General features: G+C 44.0%; 1 protein-coding gene across 2 annotated transcripts in view; it reads right to left on the bottom strand.

Moving 5' to 3' along the window:
- Positions 1-18,200, bottom strand: part of LOC144498690 (A disintegrin and metalloproteinase with thrombospondin motifs 20-like) — a 417,617-nt gene that overhangs the window by 188,351 nt on the left and 211,066 nt on the right. For both annotated transcript variants that reach the window (XM_078220194.1, XM_078220195.1), the window contains exons 12-15: positions 9,520-9,665; positions 5,078-5,259; positions 4,856-4,992; positions 3,674-3,791 (exon numbers count right to left, since the gene is read on the bottom strand). In XM_078220194.1, coding sequence (XP_078076320.1) covers positions 3,674-3,791; positions 4,856-4,992; positions 5,078-5,259; positions 9,520-9,665 — 583 coding nt within the window. The remainder of the gene's footprint in view (positions 1-3,673; positions 3,792-4,855; positions 4,993-5,077; positions 5,260-9,519; positions 9,666-18,200) is intronic.

Here is an 18,200-nt window from a genome sequence, read left to right as displayed (position 1 = left end):
ACGTGGGTTTCCTCTGGGTGCTCCAGTTTACTCCCACAGTCCAAAGGTGCATGGGTTAGAATCATAGAATCCTACAGTGCAGAAGAGGCCTTTCAGCCCATTGAGTCGGCACTGACCACAATCCCAACCAGGCCCAATCCCCATAACCCCATGCATTTACCCCAGCTAGTCCCCCTTACACTAAGGGGCAATTGAGCATGGCCAACCTGCCTAACCGGCACATCTTTGGACTGTGGGAGGAAACCAGAGCACCCGGAGGAAGCCCACGCAGGCATGGGGAGAACGTGCAAACTCCACACAGATAGTGACCCAAGCCGGGAATCGAACCCGGGTCCCTGGCACCGTGAGGCAGCAGTGCTAACCACTGTGTCACCGTGCTACCCATTGGATTGGTTAAGTGGATTGACCATGCTTAATTGCCCCTTAGTGTCCCAAAATGTGTAGGTTAGGGGGATTAGCGGGGTAAATACATGGGGTTATGAGGATATGGCCTGGGTAAGATGCTGTCGGAGAGCCGGTGCAGACTCGATAGGCTGAATGACCTCCTTCTGCACTGTAGGGATTCTACGATTCTAACAGTGTCAGTGCCCTCGCTCAGGCCATCATCCTTAGCATCAAAATCATTGACCACACTCGATCAGCTCCGCTGGGCGGACCACATCATCTGCATACCTGGCATGAGAGTGCCGAAACAAGCACTTTACTCAGAACTTTGACATGGCAAGTGAGCCAAGAGTCGACAGCAAAAAGAATACGTGGCAAACTGTGCAAAACACTGACCTGCTGCGTCAACCACCATCTTCCCCACGTGTGACAGAGACTGTAGGTCACTCATTGGACTCCTCAGTCACCTGAGAACTCATTTCTAGTGGGGTCTCATTTTGAGATGGGTCTTCTAACATTCAGGGTTAATATGGGACTGAGTACCATCCACATAATAATGTAAGAAGACAGCTGACCTGGAGTCAGGGTCAATCTGGAGATGGACATAGTGGGGGTTAAGACCTAGAATGGGCTCAAACCTGTACTTTCTATTATAAATATATACATTGCTAGGAGTTGAAAATAAAATTTTGCTGTTAACATACTCCAGACTACAAAGCCTCGTGCCTGAAACAGGATTCCTCACCGACCAGGCTGACCCTTGAAGAGTAGTGGGCGAAATTGAATGCTGGCAGGTTACTGCTGCCCAGCACCTCCAACAGATAGTTTCTCGGATCCACAATGGCAAAGTGCTGAATGTTCGGCTGTCTCAACACTGAAGAATTAAGTCACTGGAGTTGGGTTGCTGATGACTGAAACATGGGTCCCGAGCTCCAAAAGAGCACCTCTGCTCCGACAGATTGGCACATAGGGAACTGAGAATAGGGTAAAGCAACAGCACTTACAGCATTTCTAAGCAGCCTTTGACACAATGGATCAAAGAAGTTGTTTCCCGCTAGGCAGGTAATCATGTTATTAATCAGTCCCACTGCAAATCAATTCACTGCAGATAATGGACTTCCAGCCAGTCGCCAAGTCGTTTGTCTTTTTCACACCTGATTTCTGTATCAGTAGCGTTGGCTGCTATCATGTCATCAGCTGGAACTGAAAACATTCTCAAAGTGCCTGACTCAGAAATTTCATTCCACTACGCTCTTTTCCTTTTAGATGCTCCTTAACCCTATCTGTTTGGTCATATTTTGGTACTTGTTCTAATATCTTTATGTCACTTCAGAGCACACCTCTGAAAAGCCTTGGGACATTTTACCTCGTTAAGCGTGCTTTATAAATGCAAAACTGTTAACTGATTGTCGCACATTCATTTCAAAGACAAACACAGGCAAACATCACTATAGGAAAGCAGCTGGGCAAGCTTACTCTTCTGGAGATATAAATGCCTCCAGTCAGTTTAGTATATTGTTTGCCCAGATTCCAAGAAAAAGGAACTCTTGCATTCGTTTTAACAAAAAGCAATTAGCTGTAGTCCACTTAAAAACTTGTTGGCCCAGATTTTGCGGGTGTAATGACTGTGAAACTGTCAGTGCTCACCATACTGATGTGTAAAACTGACAGCAGCTTCTGGCACCCACACACACATCCACAGTTAACGTGGAAATCCAGAGGTTGCGGTCAGTGATATCATGCCCCTCTCCAGACTACCCTTGTTGCAGTCTTTAGAGATGCAATCAACACAGAATAAGTGAATTGATGTGAACTTCAACTTTTTGACACCATGACCAGAATTTTCCTGTCCCACCTGCCACAGGAATTGTAGTGAGCGGTGAAGGAGAGGGGGGGAACCATGCAAAGGCCCATTGACCTTGGGCAGGATTTTCTGGTTTTGGGGCAAGCGTGGCTGGAAAATCCCACCCTATGAATCATTAAAAATGAAAGTCTTGTTGAATGGAGGTACAATCAATCTTTGATTGTGTATCAAGTGATAATCACTGCTAAACATCCTTCAGATCTAAAAAATAATAATTTTCAAGCGTGAAGTCTCGTTTCCTCAGATGAACATTTAAAATTATGTGTTTTAACTTGATATTTCAGCTTCCAATTTTGATTTGATTTATTATTGTCACATGTATTAATATACAGTGAAAAGCATTGGTTCTTGCACACTACACAGACAAAGCACACCATACTTAGAGAAGGAAAGGAGAGAGTGCAGAATGTAGAATCATAGAATCATAGAAATCCTACAGTGCAGAAGGAGGCCATTCGGCCCATCAAGTCTGCACCGACCACAATCCCACCCAGGCCCTACCCCCACATATTTACCTGCTAATCCCTCTAACCTACGCATCCCAGGACTCTAAGGGGCAATTTATAACCTGGCCAATCAACCTAACCTGCACATCTTTGGACTGTGGGAGGAAACCGGAGCACCCGGAGGAAACCCACGCAGACACGAGGAGAATGTGCAAACTCCACACAGACAGTGACCCGAGCCGGGAATCGAACCCGGGACCCTGGAGCTGTGAAGCAGCAGTGCTAACCACTGTGCTACCGTGCCGCCCTAGCTATGACATGTAGTGTTACAGTCATAGCTAGGGCGGATGTGTTTGTTCCAATTATTTAGCTTTTGCCGCAATGTTCTAAAATGTGAATAATTATCCCTATCTTTTTCTTTGTAGCCTGTGAACATTCTTCAATCTGATTGGCTGATCAGTCTATAAGCTGCCAGGCATCACAGATGGTGCCGGTTTCAAAGTTACATCTGATTGAGAAAATTTAAACCCCAGAACTGCTAGATCTTTGTAGATAGATTTTTTTTTTTAGATCAATGGCAAACTTCCCCTTTGCTGTCGACTACAAGATCTGGGCCATTTATGTCTAAAAGAAATGAATAATAAATTAATTTAACTTATTCAACAATGGAGCATTGCTTCCATTACAGTAACAATCATTAATTCGGACTTGTATCAACCAGATGTACAGCATTCCTGCTAGCACAAGGTTTTTCTGTATGATCTTCTCATATTTTTATTGTCAGCAATTGAAATACATTTTCACAGTTATTAACTAAAATTCTAATATTATGTTCAAGAAGCTGGAATCAAAGATGTATGTTTTTGAAAAGTAATGTTGCCTTAAGAACAAAACCTCATTTTGATAAAATGGAGTCACACTTTCTCACCTAAAACAAAAAAACTTTTTATTCTCATTGGTTCAACCAAGCACAACTTACCATATTGTGGATTACTGAAAGTGCCAGCCAGAGTCCGACACGAAGAATTATCTCCGCCACACACTCCACATTTATCCCGCCTTGCTTTGGAATTCAGTACATGGTCACATCCAGCTTGCTGGAAGAGAAACACTAGGAATTAGGGATTACATGCAAACTCTCAATACATGGTTGATGTGTAAATAACAGTTTCCATAATCTGCTAAATAAATAATCATTAATTGGGAGAATGGGTCAGCTTTTCAATAAACCTGTAACACATCCCATTGATGATCTTAATAGGATTGCAGGGAAAAGGTAACACCAACACCAGACACCAATAAGACTAGGTATTCAACATTCGGCAGGCCACTGCTGGCTCACACAATAAGATACACAAATAAATATCATTAATTGAAGCCAAGTGGCATCATGACCGGCAGAGGGAGGTTGGTATACAAGCATGTGAGAAACATCAGCCTTCGAAGCCTAGCAACCAAGCAAGAGGTTTCCTGGATGTTGGTGAAGAGGCAGCATCCAAGAAAGTTACAGCATTATAGCGAACCCAGGATGTGAGCATCGCTGACAAGGCCAGAATTATTTCCCATCCCTAATTGCCCATGAGAAGGTGGCGGTGAGTGCCCTTCTTCAACTGTTGCAGTCCACCTGATGTAGAGACATCCGTGGTATTGTTAGGAAATGGGTTTCAGGTTTTTGACCCAGTGACAGTGAAGGAATGTCAATACTGTTCCAAATCAGGATGGTGTGTGACTAGCAGAGGATCTTGAAGGTGATGGTGCTCCCATTTGTTTGTTTCCCCTGGTCTTTCTAGGTGGGTTTGAAAGATGCTGCTGAATGTGGTCTGGTGAGTTGCTGCAGTGCATTTTGTAAATGGTATGCGCTGCTACCACTGTATGTCAGTGGTGGAAGGAGTGAATGTTGAAGGTAGCAGATGGGGCGCCATGTCCTGGATGGCGTTGAACGAGGGTGTTGTTGGAGCTACACTCAACCAGTTACTGCTGAGTAACCAATTCACAAGTTCTGATGTTATAGACACTTCTCACACCTCAGGCCTCCTCACCAAATAGTCCCCACCTTCACAATATCACCTCTCATATGTCAATGGTGTTTGATCTGTTACAGCCCAACTGGAGAGAAGAAGTTAAATGCATTAGGTTTCCAATGTGCCATTTCTCAACTCACCCTGCACAGGCCTTGCACACAGATATCATTCGTATCAGGTCCACAAGGAGTGCCGTCAGTGGCACGGTCTTTGAGCTGATAATATGCTGTCGTCCCAGCCACACGGCAGAAGAGTTTGCACCGATCCTTCATCAGAACTGCAACAGAATACACACACTTACATTGACGTCAAATGTCAGGAGTCTCTGCCGTGGTGCACTGCAATCGCTTTGGAATACTTACTGCCGCTGTACTTTGGAAGCCAGCGTACATTTGGTGGCAAACCGTTGATGTTAAAATGCTTCCCGTCAAACTCCGAGCACTGCTCTTCCCTGAAATCCTTCCTTCCTTTTGGACATGGGTCCGTGTTACAGGATCGGAATTTCATTCGGCGACCCACACAATACTTTCCACCATTTCTGGGCCTGTTTGGGACAAAAGGAACAATATACCTACAGCTAAAGCAAACGGGTCAGCAAGAGGCAAATAGCTTAGACATTAAACAAAATCTCAAGACTATGGAAAATGCTAGATTGTTAACATGACAGCAGCAAGGACTAGTTTCCCCTCAGCTAGAAAATGTTTAAATTGTGACTTTGCAGCTGAAAACTTAAAGTATTATGAATTGAATTCAATTCAGAAGGGGTGGAATGGTGGCACAGTGGATAGCACAACTGCCTCACAGCGCCAGGGATCCAGATCCAATTCCAGCCTCGGGTCACTGTCTGTGTGGAGTTTGAACATTCTCCTTGTGTCTGCGTGGGTTTCCTCTGGGTGCTCTGGATTCCTCCCACACTCCAACGATGTTCAGATTAGGTTAATTGGCCATGCAAAATTGCCACTTAGTATCAGGGGGATTAGCAAGGTAAACACGTGGGGTTACGGGGATACAGCCTGGGTGGGATAGTTGTCGATGTAGGCTCCATGGACTGAATAGCCTCCTTCTGTACTGTAGGGATTCTATGAATATACCATCATTGGTCATAACGTCCCCTCAACTTACCAACTTTATTAAACAAAACTCATTCCCTACAACAATTATTTTGCAGCCCTTATTAAAGGGCTAACCGTATTTGAGGGTTAACTTAAGCTGACAAAATTGAAACATTCATTTAGCATTCAACATTTATTATTTTTACAATCAGATAATTTTCTTTATCTGAAAGCCATTGGATGCAGCCAACCACCAGCAGCACGAATGTGGTCAGCCATCAGCTTGGTTCCCATGAGGAAGTCATGCGCCATTCTTTTAACTGCAATTTCTGCTCATTTACTTCCTAAAATAAGGCTATCGAACAGATCGAACAAGAGCTTTTTAGGTGAAGTGACATGTGATTGGATGGGGATCTGCTGGTACAGATCTTCACCTGATTCCCCAGCCAACTCAAAACCAATCTAAGCCAATGTGAATCGTCTTGGCTGGAAATTCCACCTCATAGATTCACCACAATGCCCAGGGGACCTCTGTATACTCATTTGAATTTTCCCGTTCCGCCCGCCACCGGATTCATAGCGGGTGAGGGGCAGACCATGGAAAGGCCTGTTGATCTCGGGCGAGATTTTCTGGTTTTGGGATGAACGCGGATGGAAAATCCCACCCACTTTGGTCATATCAGCAAGAGGTGTAGCTCTGGGATGAGTGGGGAAAAGGGGTTATGTCTTTCTTTTGGCTAATTTTAGGTCAGTCAGCTATATATAAGATTTCCTTTGCTCTATGGTACACTTGATGCTTAGATAGCTAATAGATTGGATGGTCGCATTACCATTCCAGTAACTTCATTAAAGGTTGTAATAAATAGATCTTAACTGTCACTTCAATTCATGTCTGGCTGGTTGGCACACTCAGCCCATTCTTTGTTACCCTCTGCTGCCCCAATTCATATGAATTCCTCTCGGTGAATGCTGTCCAAAAATGTATTTGCCTCTGCTAAGGAAAGCTGAGAACTGATCTAATTTGGAGGATGCGGGACCGCCGTCAGATGGACTGTCTGGAGAAACTGGGTGTTGTTCGGGTGCTCTGGTTACCTCCCACAGTCTGAAAGACGTGCTGGTTAGGTGCATTAACCCGAACAGGTGCCGGAGTGTGGCAACTAGGAGAATTTCACAATAACTTCATTGCAGTGTTAATATAAGCCTTACTTGTGACTAATCAATAAACTTTACTTTGCTCTAAAGAACAGAACTGGCTAAGGGGAGATTAATGAAGGATATTGGTAGAGTAAAAAGGGGAAACCATTTCTAGTGGTAGAAAAATCAGCAACCATAGGGGGCAAAGATTTACAATAAATAAAATAATTGACTACAACAGACAAGCGATGAAGGAAATTTATCTTCCGCAACGTGTTCTTATCAATGTACTGCCTGAAAGGGTATGAGAGATAGATTTATTAGTGGCTTTCTAAAGGGAATCAGTTAAATACTGGAAGGAACAAAATGTACAAGACTGTGGGGTAAGGGTCGGGAGTGGGACTACCCTCTCAAAGACACCAGAACATGTATGATGATGATGGACTAAACTCCCTCCTTTGCTGTGTCACTTTATGAATCTATTCGAGAGGCAACCAGGTACAAGCTCACCATTTACTGGAACGTTAATCTGTTCAGACTCTCATTAGTTCACGATACTTGGTTCTACATCAAAGGCAGTGATTGCTGCAACATTCCATTATTATTCTTATGGTCCTCAGCCATCCAGTGCTAAGCGTCCTGGTTTAGTAAGCTTTCCCACTGGTAGCATGGATTTGTCAAGTTGTCTCCACTGTGTTATTTTGGTTATAGTGCAGTCGCTATTAATGTGGCCATTTTGCTTTGGCCTCTGACTTCATTCATCACAATCCAGGCAGGTTATTCTATTTCAGGAGATTGCCTTCCACAAATTTGTTGATCAGTGTGAACAGAGTTGGGGCAGATTTTGTACTTCTGGCAATTTTATGACACTGCAGGCTACAACAGGTATGGCTGACAGTCACTGAGAAATATTCAAGACAAATTTTACAATATGAAACCTGGGGTAAAGAATTCAGGAACAGCCAGCTTGAAATCATGAACTGGCATGCCATGATTTTCCCTCCATCGATTTTAATGTATGGAGAATTATGGTGATGAATGTCAAAATGTACACTCCCAGATTTATGGGCAGTGGAGGGTCAGAATCTCAATCCCATTACAGCACAAGTCTTTTAATGCTTTGGAAAATTGAATCCAAAATGTGCAACTAAATTCACACAGAGATGTTTGAATCACAATGTAAAGTTTTTTCTTAATTCTAAAGTTCTCCACAAGGCAAAAAAAGTGCTGTTAACTTTCAACACACTGGAAAAGGAAGAACTATCATCTTTAAAACGATAAACACAAATTTTAAAAAGGGAAGCAAACAGATTGCTACAAAAATGGAGGAAAAGAAATATTGTACAATTGTCTAAATGGGAAAAGCACAGTGATCAAAGTGACCCTACATGGCACCGAATTCTAAAATAAATTACTTGTAGCTATCCCTGTCCCATTGCCTGACTGAATATTTACTTGATTTGTTTTGTCACATGTATTAATATGCATTGAAAAGCATTGTTTGTTGCGCGCCATACAGACAAAGCATACCGTTCATAAGCAAAGAGAGGGTGCAGAATGTAGTCTTACAGTCATAGCTAGGGATAGAGAAAGATTAATTTAATGCGAGGTAGATTCATTCAAAGTCTGATGGCAGCAGGGAAGAAGCTGTTCTTGAGTCGGTTGGTATGTGACCTCAGACCTTTGTATCTTTTTCCCAACTGAAGAAGGTGGAAGAGAGTATGTCCGAGGTGCACGACATCCTTGATTATGCTGACTGCTTTTCCTTGGCAGTGGGATGTAGACAGAGTCAATGGGAGGATAGTTTGTGTGATGGACTGGGCTTCATTCACAACCCTTTACTTTCGTGTATGGGGGCTGAACAAAGAGGGACTATGATTTCTCCATAGAATAGTTTGTCAACTTTACCAGTTATTTGAGAAGTCCAGAGTTAAAGAATGTGTATTTTCCTTTCTTAAATAGCTTGCAATAAAGAGCGTATCAACAACCTTAGTTTCAGGTGCTAAATAATGGTCTAACAATATCTTATTGAAAGGTGGGAACCAACTGACATCCAAGGTATTTTTCTAATTTTTCAGTGCAGAGTGTTTCTGCTGATAGCAACCCAAATTGGAGATATGGTGGCACAGTGGTTAGTACTGCTGCCTCACAGCACCAGGGATCCAGGTTCAATCCAGCCTTGAGTAACTGTCGGTGTGGAGTTTGTATGTTCTTCCTGTGGGTTTCCTCCGGGTGCTCCGGTTTCCTCCCACAGTCCAACGATGTGCAGGTTAAGTGGAGTGGCCATGCTAAATTGAGCCTTAGTGTCCAGGATGTGTAGGTTAAGGGGATTAGTGGGGTAAATATATGGGGTTACTGGAATAGGGCCTGAGTGGGATGCTCTGTCAAAGAGTCGATGGAGGGCTGAATGGCCTCCTTCTATACTGTAGGGATTCTCTGATGGCCTGGAAGATTAGTTGAAAATGTCTTGGGATATATTCCCAGCAATGTTATATTTGACTCTCAGCCGGCTGTGTGGCACATGTGTGCAGCTCAGCAACCTGAATTCATGGCACCAGTTCCCTATCACAAAAAAGCATTTTAAACCAACCGGTCCATGACAATTAAGAGGAACTTACTCTGGTTTGTTACAGTCTCTTACTGCACTTCTTATCCCACCGCCACATGCTCTTGAGCATGCTCCGTACGATCCCCAGGGTCCCCATTCTCCATCCACTGGTCTTGCTGCCATCTCTTTGTTCACACAAAGTCCATGCCGACAATGCTGCGTCAAATGAAATTAAAACTGTGTTTTAACCAGTACATGGTGGCTGAGAGAACACGGCATCGCTGTTGGAAACTTAAAAAAAAACAAATAATGATTTTTAATCCGTCAACTGGAAACCTGAACTGAACTTTTAAGAACAGATTTTTTAAAAACACAGAGACTAAAATGACTTGAACTCTGCTGTTGGTGCCTCTCCTGTATATACAATGGATGTGAAGAGTCTATGTGGGACGTTGTGAGTACATTGCCACTTCCTTCCACTCCAATGCACCAAGAAATTGGAAGGTAAATGATGAACAGCATTCATATAATGCGCTTAATGTCATAAACGTTCCAAGGAACTTCCTAGGAATGTTGTCAAGCAGAATTTGAATGCTGTGAGCTGATGTATAAAAATTTGTTTTTAATTTCTTCTGAAATTAAGTTGCATTGGAAACCTTGACGTCTCCAAATGGTACATTTTCCAAAACCTGGTGCCACCAGATTGGGCCCACATGTATCTTAGTAATGTAATCATTCCAGTTTTCCGTGTTCTGTTGAATTTTCATCCAAGAATTTTTAAAATTTCCAACTACTGTGATTGGGATTTGCCGTTTGTCACCAAAATGTTTCTTGCAGAGTGGAGACTCTGGTGCTGCTCAGCTTCCATTACTGCGTTTGTGATAAGGAGCAGCAACACGGAATTCCCAATTGAAAAAACGAATACTGCAGGAAAAAATCTATTACCTGAGCATCAGATAATTTGCAAAGCACGGGCTCATAAATTAGTCACATTCCTGTGAAGCTTGATAAAAAGGAATGCAAATCCAGGGAACTTATCACTTAGGTCATCTTCCAACATATATAAACAATCTCTCACTGTTAGTCACAATTGTTTATTGAGACAGTTAAACCAGCTGGCGGAGGTACTTCTCCCCAATCTTGATATTATGTGATACAGATAACGCTATCTTCCGAATCATAGAATGTGTTCAGCACAGAAGGGAAACCACTCTGTCCATTATACCCAGGTTGGCTCTCTGTAGTCTGGTTTCATATCATAGAACCCCTACAGTACAGAAGGCGGCCATTCGGCCCATCAAGCCTACACCAACAACAATCCCATCCTATCCCCGTAACCCCACATATTTACCCTGCTAATCACCCCGAAACTAGGGTCAATTTAGCATGGCCAATTAACCTAACCTGCACATCTTTGGACTGTGGGAGGAAACCGGAGCACCCGGAGGAAACCCACGCAGACACTGGGAGAACATGCAAACTCCACACAGACAGTGACCCAAGCCGGGAATTAAACCCAGGTCCCTGGCGCTGTGAGGCAGCAGTGCTAACCACTGTGCCACCGTGACACCCTGCATAAATTGCAATTGCAAATCAAAATTACGTTAGAAACAATTACAGAAGTTTTAATATTTCCAATGATGAAAGAAAACTATTAAAGGGCAAACTTGAGTAAAGGATATAAAATATTAAGGATATGAAATATGAAAGGCTGAGGTTAACCTGAGAATTACTTCAATGATGTATTAAAAAGAAGTTATGCAAGGTATCAAATGTGAAGAAAGAAGTCAGTACTCAAAAGAATGGTAAGTTTGGAATAATCGTTGAGTTTATTCAAAAGGAATTTGATGTGATTTGGGGAGAGTTAATGTTCTGGAGGCTTGAGCTTTGGTATGCTGAAAAGGAGTTTCTCAGTCCTGCCTTTATCTTCTTCTTATCACAGTCAAACCTTATCCTAAAGATTTGCAGCAACATGGAATTTGTTCCAACATTATTTTGCTGCCGGGCAGGTATCTCTCAAAGCACACCCTGCATTTGGATACACAAAACATGCAGCTCACAGGAAGTGGGCCCTAATGAGAATGCAGCATCACATAAGCAAACTCACAGACCGTAAATACCATGGCTGAGATTTTCCAGACCCATTGTGGTGCGGCCCATTACGGGAGATTCAGCAGCCCAGCCAAAGGTCCATTGACTTTCAGCAGGACTGGGTGGTCCTGACGGTGGATGGGGCTGGAAAATCCCATGCTATATATTTTATTTTTGAATGCAACGTAACAGTTAGTCATTCAGGATAATATTTATAAATACGTACAGTCAACACATTAGCAGAGACCAGAGACAGAGACCAGTATATACTGTAAGAGAAAACCAGATAAATATTTGAGGTAGAGGAAGATATAGGAGGCTCTCCAGAGAGAGTAGGGCTATCACAACAGGCCAGTTGGCTCCTTCTGTCTCATACACCATGGTCAATCATCATGAATAATACTGCAGACAGCAGATCCACCAGAGTGTAGGGAATCACCTACCGAATATGAGAAGGAGAATAATTGAGGCCCTGCTGCAACAAGGCGTGCTGCGATGTTGGGAGCAAAAGGAAAAGAGAATAGCACATTGACCACCTGTAGGGAAGAGAGACAGAAAGAGGAAAGAGAGAGAGGGAAGTAGTGCACTACTCGGCTGAGAGAGAGAAAGAGAGAGAGAGGTAGATATGCTGATGAATTGCCAGCAACACAGAAAAACTTAAAATATAGGAACCAAAATTCCTGGTGATTATTTTACTCTAACTTAACTCAAAATATCCTTGTATTAACTGAAGATTGTCACTTTCTGAATTTTATAGTCCTTTTTAGGCCTAATAGCAATCTAATCGATATTTAATTGGGTGTGTAAATAGATAAGCAGTTCAGCCATCTGACACTTAATCTAATTGATTTTATATCTTTGAGATATCTTTTATCTGTGCTCCTGAATAAATGTGTAGGTTCATACTGTGGTGAACCATAGTTGGTTACCACTATGAGTACTGAACCATAGATGGTCAGCACTATGGGTATTTGTATATATGTTACTGTTGTCACTGTTGGGGTTAGGGTTGGGGTGTTCTACCTGTTGATATTGTTCTGTGGTACACTCCAGTTGGCTCCGCCTACGTGGAGGAGTATAAAGGTCACTGCACTGCCTGGTGACCCTTTAGACTGGGATTGTATTGTATATAGTGTGCTCCATTCTTGTTAGTAATAAAAGCCTTTATTTCCTGGGTACGATCCAGCCTCCCGAGTGATTTAATCGCGCATCACATACATTCAGCTTTCTTTTGAGGGCGATATTAATGAAGTGCTTTACACTGCATTCTCATCATGCGGAGTTATGTGCACCAAAATCACTGTCAGCCAAACAACAATGGTTTCTCTCAGCCACATAGTCCTCAGTTTGCACAGGTAGAGATGCAGTTGCAAAGTTACGAGGACACTAGCAATAGGAAATAATAGAAAGATATCGTGAACGCTGGGTGGGATTTTACCGGCACATCCGCCCGAGGTTCGTATGATCCCGCCTGAGGCCAATGGAGAACACCGTTTTCTGAGCCTCGCCCACCTCTGGAAATGGGGTGAGCGTGCCAGTAAAATTCCGGCCAATGTGTGAGCCTTGATTCAGTAATAGCACCCAGCTTTGAATCAGGCTGTGATGTGATCAAGTCTCACTTCAGAGGTTTGACCACAAAATCTAGCCTGGTAGCCCCAAGCAATGTGCTCTCCAATCATCGCGGGCTGGAGGTGGACTGCACTGCTGGTCCCTTTAAGACTGCAACACAGCAAGAAGTGTGCACATCTTAAAGATAACATATGCTGCGCACAGCATGTTTGTTCCCTATGCGCACGTTCCCAATTGCTGCAGACCCCAACTGCTTAGAGGGACCGGGGGTGGAGGGAGGTGCAGGGGAGTGCTACACTGTTGCAAGTACTGCCTTTCGAATGAGACATTAAACCAATACCTGGCTCAACCTCAGTTTTGGTTCTCTCTGCACAGATTCTGTAAGACTTAGAACATAAGAACATAAGAAATAGGAGCAGAAGTAGGCCATCTAGCCCCTCGAGCCTGCCCCGCCATTCAATAAGATCATGGCTGATCTGAAGTGGATCAGTTCCACTTACCCACCTGATCCCTATAACCCCTAATTCCCTTACCGATCAGGAATCCATCTATCCATGATTTAAACATATTCAGCGAGGTAGCCTCCACCACTTCAGTGGGCAGAGAATTCCAGAGATTCACCACCCTCTGAGGGAAGAAGTTCCTCCTCAACTCTGTCCTAAACTGACCCCCCTTTATTTTGAGGCTGTGCCCTCTAGTTCTAGCTTCCTTTCTAAGTGGAAAGAATCTTTCCACCTCTACCCTATCCAGCCCCTTCATTATCTGAAAGGTCTCTATAAGATCCCCCCTCAGCCTTCTAAATTCCAACGAGTACAAACCCAATCTGCTCAGTCTCTCCACGTAATCAACACCCCTCATCTCTGGTATCAACCTGGTGAACCTTCTCTGCACTCCCTCCAAGGCCAATATATCCTTCCACAATTAAGGGGACCAATACCGCACACAGTATTCCAGCTGCAGCCTCACCAATGCCCTGTACAGATGCAGCAAGACATCTCTGCTTTTATATTCTATCCCCCTTGCGATATAGGCCAACATCCCATTTGCCTTCTTGATCACCTGTTGCACCTGCAGACTGGGTTTTTGCGCCTCATGCACAAGGACCCCCAGGTCCCTTTGCACAGTAGCATGTTGTAATTTTTTTCCATTTAGATAATAATCCAATTTGCTATTATTTCCTCCAAAGTGAATAACCTCGCATTTGTCAACGTTATACTCCATCTGCCAGATCCTCGCCCACTCACTCAGCCTGTCCAACTCTCTCTGCAGACCTTCTACGCCCTCCACACGATTCACTTTTCCACTTACTTTTGTGTCGTCTGCAAACTTTGTTACTCTACACTCAGTCCCCTCCTCCAGATCGTCTATATAAGTGATAAACAGTTGAGGCCCCAGTACCGATTCCTGCGGCACGCCACTAGTTACCATCTGCCAACCAGAAAAGCACCCATTTATTCCGACTCTCTGCTTCCTGTCGGATAGCCAATCCCCAATCCACGCTAACACCCTACCCCCAACTCCGTGTGACCCAATCTTCTTCAGCAACCTTTTGTGAGGCACCTTATCAAACGCCTTTTGGAAATCCAAAAACACCGCATCCACCGGTTCCCCTCCGTCAACCGCACTAGTCACATCTTCATAAAAATCCAACAAGTTCGTCAAGCACGACTTTCCCCTCATGAATCCATGCTGCGTCTGCTTAATTGAACCATTCTTATCCAGATGGCCTGCTATTTCTTCTTTAATGATGGATTCCAGCATTTTCCCAACTACAGACGTTAAGCTAACCGGCCTGTAGTTACCCGCCTTTTGTCTATTTCCTTTTTTAAACAGCGGCGTAACATTAGCCGTTTTCCAATCCGCTGGCACTACCCCAGAATCCAACGAATTTTGATAAATAACCACTAACGCATCCGCTATTACCTCTGACATTTCTTTCAGCACCCTGGGATGCATTCCATCCGGGCCCGGGGACTTGTCCACCTTCAGTCCCGTTAGTCTACCAAGCACTGCCTCCCTAGTAACATTAATTGTATTGAGTACCTCTCCTCCTACCAACCCTCTATCGTTAATATTCGGTAAACTATTTGTGTCTTCCACCGTGAAGACCGACACAAAAAACGTATTTAAAGTTTCAGCCATTTCCTCATTTCCCACTATTAAATCCCCCCTCTCATCCTCCAAGTGTCCAACATTCACTCTTGCCACTCTATTCCTTTTTATATATTTGTAAAAGCTTTTACTATCATTTTTTATATTTAGAGCTAGCCTCGCTTCATAACCTATCTTTCCTTTCTTTATCACTTTCTTAGTCCTTCTTTGTTGTTTCTTAAAGTTTTCCCAATCTTCCGATTCTCCACTATTTTTGGCCACTCTGTACGCATCGGTCTTTAATTTAATACTCTCCTTAATTTCCTTCGTTATCCATGGCTGGCTATCCCTTTTCTTACAATCCTTCTTTATCACCGGAATATATTGTTGCTGAGTACTGAAAAGGATCTCCTTAAAAATCCTCCACTGTTCCTCAGCTGTCCTACCTACCAGTCTGCTCTCCCAGTCCACCTTAGCCAATTCAGCCCTCATCCTATCGTACTTCCCTCTGTTCAAACAGAGGACACTGGTATGGGACCCTATTTTCTCCTCTTCCATTTGTACCAGAAATTCGACCATATTGTGATCACTTGACCCAAGAGGGTCCTTCACAAGAACATCCTTAATTCTACCTACCTCGTTACACATTACCAGATCTAAGGTAACTCGTTCCCTCATCGGTTCTGTAACATACTGTTCAAGGTAACTATCCCGACAGCATTCTAAGAACTCTTCCGCCATCCCACCCCTTCCAACTTGAGTCAGCCAATCGATATGCAGGTTGAGTATTTTCTGTTTTTATTTTAGACTTCCAGCACGTGCAATATTTTGCTTTTACAAAAGTATTGTACATGGCCACAGACCATGGATCTGTGCTAATACAATGGCCTGGAATGTAGAATACCGAAGAATGTCTATCACCCACCCTTATAGAGTTAATCACGATCGTTGCAGTGTTGTTTCTTTTGAGTATAAATTCGTAGGCTTTCTTGTGCAGCAGAAAACAAGCCAGTGAATTTGCTGTTCCAAAGTTCTCAAAGCACAAAGCTCAGTACACCCGACACTCAAATAGCAGCATAAGTCACTGGCGAATGGACATGGAGAATCCCTTCCCAGCTGAAGGGATTCATCAACATTTAGGAATTGGAACTCATCCCAAAGTTTCTGCCTGCTGACATCATTATTCATCCTTCTCCGATATACATTTATTTCACTGGTTCAAAATGATTAGAAAAGGGTTCCTCTGGGTTAAACAGTTTATAGAAACTTCTATTTAATGTTTGGTTGAAGGGTTGGTGTTTACAATAAGGAAATTTAGGTTCCACCTCCTCAGTCTGTGCTCAATTCAAATCCAGGTCTGAGAGTTCAAATGACTGTGATCCAATAATACTAAATGCCCAGTTCCCATTGGATACATTAAGTTACTTTTATACTGAACCACAGGGGGTATAGGTTTAAGGTACGAGGGGTTTAAGGTACCAGGGTCTCGGAAGGAAGACACGTGGGTCACAGTTAGGAGGGGTAATAGTCAGAAGGGTGATGTGCCAGAAAGTACCCCAGTGGCAGTCTCCCATAAAAGAAAGGAATGGGCAACAGATGGGAGAAGGGAAGGGAGTGAGCAGTCTGTGGAGGGATCCCCTGTGCTTGTCCCCCTCCAAAATAGGTATCTTGTTTTGGATTCTGTGGAGGGGGATGACCCTCCAGGGGTAAGCCACGAGGACCAGATCGCCTCCACGGAGACAGGCTCAGGGGTCCGGAAGGGAAAGAAGGGGTTTAGGAGAGCGATAGTTGTGGGGGACGCAATGGTTAGAGGCACGGACAGGCGCTTCTGTGGGACTGAACGAGAATCCAGGATGGTAGTCTGCCTCCCTGGTGCCGGGGTACTGGATGTCTCCGAGAGGGTAGGTAGCATATTTAAAAAGGAAGGTAGTCAAACGGATGTGATTGTACACATTGGGGGAAATGATGTAGGTAGGAAGAGCAGGGGGGTCATACGAGAGAAATTCAGGGAGTTGGGTGCTAGGCTAAAAAGTAAGACCTCCAGGGTAGCAATATCTGGACTGCTCCCGGTGCCTAGTGCAAGTGAGGCTCGGAACAGGGAGATTCTACAGTTGAACGCGTGGCTAAAGGACTGGTGCAAGAGGGAGGGTTTTAAATTCATAGATAACTGGGAAATCTTCAAGTCAGGATGGCAACTGTACAGAAAGGGTGGGTTGCACCTTAACTGGAAGGGAGCAAATATCCTGGCTGAGAGTTTTGCTAGAGTGTTTCGGCAGGATTTAAATTAGTGTGGCAGGGGGGTGGGGAACAAAACAGGAGGTCAGTAAATACTGAGGCTGGGGTCGAGCTGGGGGCCAGGGCAAGGCTAGCTAAGAAGAGGAGCACTCTGGAGGAGGAGGACCTGACTGGGCCTGGAGGTCTGGAGTGCATCTGCTTCAATGTGAGGAGCGTAACGGGTAAAACAGACGAACTTAGGGCCTTAATGCTTGTGCGGAATTTGGATGTGGTTGCGGTGACGGAAACTTGGTTAAAAGAAGGACAGGACTGGCAGCTGAATATTCCGGGGTATAAGTGTTTTAGGCGAGACAGAGGAGGGGCTAAAAAAGGTGGGGGAGTAGCGATATTAGTTAAGGAGCATATTACCGCGGTGCAGAGGGTAGACAACTTAGAGGGGTCATGTACTGAGTCGCTGTGGGTGGAACTCAGAAACAGGAAGGGTGCAGTCACTATGCTGGGGGTGTACTACAGACCACTCAACAGCCCACGGGAAGTGGAGGAAAGGATATGTCAGGAGATTCTGGATAGGTGCAGAAAACATAGGGTTGTTGTAGTGGGGGACTTTAATTTCCCTGGCACAGACTGGAAAGTGCTTAGAGCTGGGGGACCGGACGGGGAGGAATTTGTAAAATGCGTACTGGAAGGTTCTTTGGAACAGTATGTAGATAGCCCGACTAGAGAGGGGGCTATACTGGACCTAGTTCTGGGAAATGAGCCCGGTCA

This window comes from Mustelus asterias, chromosome 9 (genome assembly GCF_964213995.1).
Source record: "Mustelus asterias chromosome 9, sMusAst1.hap1.1, whole genome shotgun sequence".
Taxonomy (NCBI): domain Eukaryota; kingdom Metazoa; phylum Chordata; class Chondrichthyes; order Carcharhiniformes; family Triakidae; genus Mustelus; species Mustelus asterias.
The sequence above is the reverse complement of the archived record's forward strand: the minus strand, read 5'-3'. Positions and strand labels throughout refer to the sequence as shown.